The 6,849-nt window shown below is 36.2% G+C and overlaps 1 protein-coding gene across 1 annotated transcript; it reads left to right on the top strand.

Annotated features, from left to right (window-relative positions):
- The first annotated feature begins 249 nt into the window (after nt 1-249).
- Nucleotides 250-4,853, top strand: LOC130046661 (uncharacterized). The gene is made up of 2 exons (XM_056149863.1): nt 250-2,353; nt 4,520-4,853. Exon 1 carries the CDS (start codon nt 303-305, stop codon nt 2,109-2,111), a length of 1,809 nt encoding a protein of 602 aa, XP_056005838.1. The 5' UTR covers nt 250-302; the 3' UTR covers nt 2,112-2,353; nt 4,520-4,853.
- Nucleotides 4,854-6,849: the final 1,996 nt, after the last annotated feature.

The following is a 6,849-nucleotide window of genomic DNA, read 5'->3' as shown; positions in this document are numbered from 1 at the left end:
TTATGTAACATTCATACTAAAGTCAGTCTATATACAATGGTGTTTTTCTTGCCCTAGTTTTTATAAAACGGGAATACTGCACTTCAATATTGACGAAACAATTACCAGGTGAACTGAACAGGCACTCAAGAGCAAATCTTGTATTTATTGATTTTTTTAAAGCGAAATATCTTTTCACTTAGTTGCACAAATATTCTATCGGCAAAGTCAAACTTTTTTTTTATAAAAAGAAGGCTATTTTAAAAACTGTACCGGTGTAGCAGGTCTGGTGTTTGTAGACTTGTACTTGGCGTTGCGTGGGTATGGATAGCATCTTTAAGAGCGCTGTTAACGTGAAATTCTGTGAAATAGAAGACTGTGAATTCCCTCTAAAATGTTTTTGTCATGATTGTTGTATGGGCCTGTGTTTCAGGTGTTCTAAGATTCATTTTAAACGCAGAAATTCTCACAGGATTGTTTTGTACAGAGAGAGAGCAAAAATCAGGAGTAAAGCTTGTGGAAGTCATATGTGTCTCCTAAAGGGACCGTGTAATGAAGTTTGCTGTTTCACTTGTAGAAAAGTAATTTGTGATAGTAGTATTGAAGATCACGAGTTTCATTATACCATGACAACATCGGAACAACTTGTATATTTTGAAAGAATGATCAACTATTTGAGGCTCGTTCGTTCAAAGATCAGGGACATTACAAAATTGAACAAGGAGTTTCCTGTTAATTATGGAAGATCCAAACAATTGAAGTGGAAAATGAAACATGCTTTCCTAACTACAGCAAGATATAACTTACCTCACCTAACTGACATCAAGCGTAGAGGAGAAGAGTACATTCGTCTATGTAGACAAATGCAGGATTCTTTTAGCCTTGGACAAACTTTGTCCAAAAACGTCCCGAATGCAACATTCATAACAGCACCAAATATTAATGTCATTTCGATTGCTAACCCAGCTGGCCGCCCCAAAAAGAATTTCGGACCTCTTTTGATATGCAATATCCGGATTTTCACCAAACCATTTTCAGGTGTAAAACTCTTTGGCAGCAGTGACATCAGCGTTTGGGTACACGAAAAGAACGCTAGAGTTTTAAGCCGCCATGACATCTGTGGGAGTTGTCGCAGTAAATACATTTTAGATATGGTTCCAGAATTCGTCACCTTAGCTCGAGATCATATAGTATACGTAGATAACTCCAAAAATACAGTATACAAACTTTCTTCTAAAGGTACACAAAAACTGGTGCAGGAGTCTGCTAATTGTACACAAAAACTGATGACGGAGTCTGCTAATTGTACACAAAAACTGACGCCGGAGTCTGCTAATTGTACACAAAAACTGGTGACGGAATCTGGTATCATCACGGCTATTTCGTCTTCCTCAAACGACTCTTTGCTGGTCTGTACCTGTAACATGGCCACAGGTAGAGGAGAAATTCGCAAATATGATATCAGTGACGGGAAATTATTGCAGATCCTGGCAAGTAGTAGCGAATTTCCATTTTCCTTTTACGATCTGTTAAATGTGTTTTCCGTCACTGAAAATATTGACGGTAGTGTGTGGTTCTTAGCGCTGCTTGATAGGTCAGAGGTCAGGAGAATCGTCAAAATCAGTAGATGTTTCACTGATCGCAATGATTCATTCGCGGTGGCCCAAGTTCTTGACAACTTGCGGACCATTTGTCCAATGGAGATAACACACAACAGCAGAGGTGACATTTTGATCTTAGACGACAATAAAAAAGAGGTCCATATCGTGAACAAAATTGGGAATCTGACGTGGTCTTGGCCTTTTAGAGGGAATATTGAAAGTATTTGTGTTGATCCCTCAGACAAATTATGGGTAGCCGATTCTGACGGCGATATTAAAGCTTTTGGATGTTATAGATTGTGTAAACCAGTTTCTCGGCAAGGAGTCAAAAATGTTCTAAAGAAATACTCAAAGAATCGTTTCTGGGGTGTGAGTCATGCGAAATCGTTAGCTTCTAGTGTAACGTTTAGCAAACATTTGAAAAAGCACCACAACGAAATATCCTGTGAAATCTGTTCATTTTCATATATGTACCCATCGTTGCTAGCCACGCTTCCTGAGTCCGGAAGTACCAACCTCAAACCGAATTGACGTAGCGTGAACGGAGACAATTAACATGTTTTGCGATGATGGTCCGAGCCCGGTAATTTATCATTTCCAGTATCTTTAGTAACTTGACTCTAATTCAGGAATCAAATGTATCATACCAGATGGAAAACCAACACAGTGCCGTCCTGCTGTCACCGAACGGTTACCAAGAAATGTCACTCAAAAGTCCGCTTTGGTGTATGTGAGTAATCGTCTGTCGGTGAATCCCAGAGTTAGACATATAGGTACGTTCTACATTCAAGTTCCTGATAGTATTTAGAGGTATGGTGCGATCTCAGTGGCGTTTTGCACGACGTGTGTACCATCGATGCACCGAATTACGCTAGGTAAACGCCGGCCTTATCATCTGTTCGACTTCTGGAGAACCGTACCCAGGAGAACTCGTACCCAGGAGAACTCGTACCTAGAAATTTGGGTAAGAGTTCTCCTGGGAAATCGTACCCTGGAGAAGTCGTATCCGAGTACGACTTCTCCAGGAGAACACGTACCCGGGTACGAGTTTTCCAAGAGAAGTCGTACCTATCAATATCTGGGTACGAGTTCTCCTGAAGAAAAACTTTGTCATTTTATCAAATAGAAATGTGGGTACGAGTTTTCGTACAGAAAAAAACCCTGTCATTTCTGTCATAAAAGTCTGGGTACGAGTTTTTCTGGGGAAAAAACATTGTCATTTTATCTGATAAATCTGGGTACGAGTTCTCCTGCAGAAAAAAAAATTTGTCAGTTCTGTAATAAAAAAAAAATGAGTACGAGTTTTTCTGGAGAAAAACTGTCATGTCTGCCAAAAATCTGGGTACGAGTTCTCCTGGTGAAAAACTTCCGTCATTTTGTCATAAAAATCTGGGTACGAGTTCTCCTTTATGTGCCGGAGAATAGAGGTCCGCTATAAAAATGCTATGTCGGAAGTTAAAAATTGGTGTTTAATTGCAATAATTATACTAATTATCGTCTCACGCCAAACCGCAATTCAAATGAGAGAAAAAAACAACAAACAAGTACGATCATTGTATTCACTTTTTTTATTCAATTGAAAATCATGTTCATAGTAAATTATGTATAATGTATGAAATCCTCGATTTTCGCAAGGAGAAATTGTACCCAAATTCCAATACCTAAAATGGTATAATTCTTAATGAGATAAACTCATATCAAAATTTTGATTACTATATAATGACAAACTTTTTTCTCCAGAAGAACTCTTACCAGAATTTATCTAACAAAAAAACCCATAGTTTTTCTCCAGGAGAAAACGTACCCAAATTTCTGGGTACGAGTTTTATTGGGTACGCGTTCTGCTGGATACGAGTTCCAAGCTGATTCTTTGAGTGCAGCAATTTAGCAGAATGAGTAATGCTATCAATTAATGTGTTCAATAATTCAGAATTAAAGACCCATTAATTATTTGAAGAAATCTTTTATTGAATTGTTACGCACATCAATCAATTCAATTCCTGATATCTTCAAATCATTAAAAATATTATAACCCTATCAAAGAATTAAAACTCATCGAGATCACAAGCACCGTACTTAACAATCACATACAGCCTTAACGTCAGCCTTGCATATCAATCTAATTAAAATCAGCTCCTCGATCCGCTCCTCTGTTCCCCTTGTAGCGACATAAACAAAATCAAGGAGCTGATTTTAATCAGATTGCCTTGCATATCAAATCTCATGATTAAAACTTAAAGCCCTATCTCCAGGCTTATTTAAATCAACTAAATCTGAAGCATCGCACAGAATGGTACATTATAGCCTTAGCACCGGTCTCATATATCCACTGAAACTCAGGCATCAAACGTAATAATGAATTATAGCCCTAGTACCGGGTGTATATTTAAACTAAATCTCAAAAACTGTGCATAACACCTTATAATCTTAGCACCGAATTTATATATCACTAAATCACAAACAAAAATTTTTCATATCAACTAAATATCAAACTCCGTACATGATAATAACTTAATAACTTATAGATTTAGCACCAGATTTAAATATCAACTAAATCACAAGTTTTCAGATGATTATTCAATGTAAATCTGAATAATCTACATGGGAATGCTTACTCCTCCTAGGCACCTGATCCCACCTCTGGTGTGTCCAGCGGTCCGTGTTTGCCCAACTATCTATTTTGTATTGCTTATGGGATTGATGAGATTATTCACTGTTCGTTATCTCCACCTTTCATGCATGCCAACATTCGCAACATTAATAGTGAGCGCTTCAAAATGTATTATTGCAACAAGGTAACTATAAATTTGTGTATCATATGACAATGAGTTGGACTGTGATACATTATAGATTTGCATGTTCATCGATTGTCATCGGTTCATCGGTTGTCTGAATTTCTGAAACAACATTTGAATATAACCATTTTTTCTTTATTTCAGATTCTATACATAAATTGCCATTTGCCAGTTTCCATATATGTACAAGAAAAAATACAGTGATGAAAGCTGAGAAAAAGACAGACATTCCTTTTTGATGTTACATATTGTATATATGTATGACAGTTAGGTTATCTATAGCGTAATAACGATAAACATGTGAAGTGTTTGCTAATTTAGAAATGGAAGACATTTTCTGAAAGTGTCATTTAGATGTGTTTGATAGATACCTGTAGTTTTTATACAATACATATTGAAAGAAAGCCTTTTGGGAGGCAAATTTAATGAAGAGGATATGCATATAGATATAGATGACAGAAATATCAAAGAACATTTATTAACTTTCTTGTTATACCCGTACTAAGGACAAATGATCAAAGTAAAAAAATTATCATTTAAGAAATAAAGGGTCAATATCAAGGGTGAATAATTTGTATTAAAGGGAGGTCCTGGACCCTTTCCAAGGAATGATAACTGCAAAATATGATGGGTTATTCAAATCCGCTGTAGATCCACAGGACCAGAAATGAAAAAACTGTGTGAATACCGTTGTATAGGATTTCAAAACATGGAGTGTGAGGACATAGTGGCGCCATCATATAAGAGGTCCATTTATTTATTGTTTGGAAATGGTGTATTTGTAAAATAATTAAGAAATTAATTGTTGCTTGAAGTTAACTTGCTTTCCATATTGGTCTTAATTTCAGAAAGATTTTACATGTTAAAAAATTGTTTTCTGGAAGGCGATAAATCATTAAAGAGGTATGGCGCATTTGCTGACGATACGGCCGACTCAGAAATCTAAATGGAAAACACCGGTTTCCAATAATACACTGGCGTGTTATATTTAAATATAAGGACAGCGTTTTTGATGTTTCGTTAACCAAGATAAATAACTGCCGCAGTTTAGCATTACTGACATTTATACGAGTCGTTCTTTACTTAATAAACCATTTTCCTATTTGGAATGATGAACAGTACAATATTTTCATAGACCTGTGCAACAACCCTTTTACATATGGCATTACTTAACTCACTGTTCTGACATGAGTGCAGCGCCTTTAATAGATGTCATCAGTTCATTTGCCTTTGGTCGATAATTCGAGTGTTTATCTTTGCCTAAATATCATATGACAGTTGCTACATGAGTTTTTATATTTTTCTTTTGAGAAGTCAAACTGTATAACAGTTCTTTTCCTCTCTTGACCTATTTCTACTTATCACATGCTGTCCATTTGTGTCCTTTTTCTTGTAGTATTTGTTAAGCTTTTCGTCAGCCACATTACGGTTTGAAATTCTTGAGCACACAGGAACATGTTAGTGTAAACAAGCGGAACTACAATGATCTCGGAATAAATTCCCCCTTTTTAAGTCGTAACTTGCAAATATTAGAAGTTATGATGAAAATGACTAATATTTGTTATAATATATAAAACACCCCCACCCCCTTCATGAAAACGACCCCCCAAAAAATGAAAAGCAAAAAACAAAATAGATTTTGGAAAAGTATTGGACTTGAACTTGGAATGTACGGTTCAAGTGTAAGATTACCGAGCACCTAAACCACTAGGCCACGCAGGCATGTAAGTTTAAAGGTTTAACGTTTGACAGGCTGCTAAATCTCAAGGTAAATTTTGAGAACAATTTTTTCATATTTTATCGATTTTCAACAAGAGGACCACCATAAACCAAATTTCCTCAAACGAACTTATGTACAATCATAATCGAGTAAAAATATTTCAGTGTTTTATTTCTGGTTTAAGGTGGCCTTTTGCAACAGTTTGCATTTTTTATGCCCATTACGTTACATCTACTATATACTCTATATAATCACGGTGATGTCTATGCTTATCAAATAAAGATACCGATATCTTTATTAAGTAATTTGGGTAAACACAAGTATAAACTGACATTGTATAGCAGAATATTTGTAAAAAATGATATTCAAGAAAAAGGTATTTATGTAGGCGAAATTGCATACCAAGTGCGCTATACCCCTTTGTTCAAGTCTCTTAGAAGAGAAATTTTAAAAAAAAAGTTACATTGGGGACCAGATCCATATAATTACAAACATCAACAGAACACGGTGTATACTACAAAGAATTATACTTAGGCACATAGAACCTGGGATGGGAGGGGGTTAACCACCCTCCCCATTTAGGTGACAAATGTGCCTTCCATGTAAAATAATAAAATGGACAATATAATCAAAACTTAACATGAAATCAACAAACCAAGTTGCTTTATACCGAAAAGAGTAGCATTGTGTGGTTTTTAGTTCACCTGAGCTAAAAGCTCGAGTGAGGATTTCTGATCACTCGGTCCCCTGGGGA

This window comes from Ostrea edulis, chromosome 9, assembly GCF_947568905.1.
Source record: "Ostrea edulis chromosome 9, xbOstEdul1.1, whole genome shotgun sequence".
NCBI lineage: Eukaryota > Metazoa > Mollusca > Bivalvia > Ostreida > Ostreidae > Ostrea > Ostrea edulis.
Note: the sequence above shows the minus strand (reverse complement) of the source record. Positions and strands in the feature narration are given on the sequence as shown.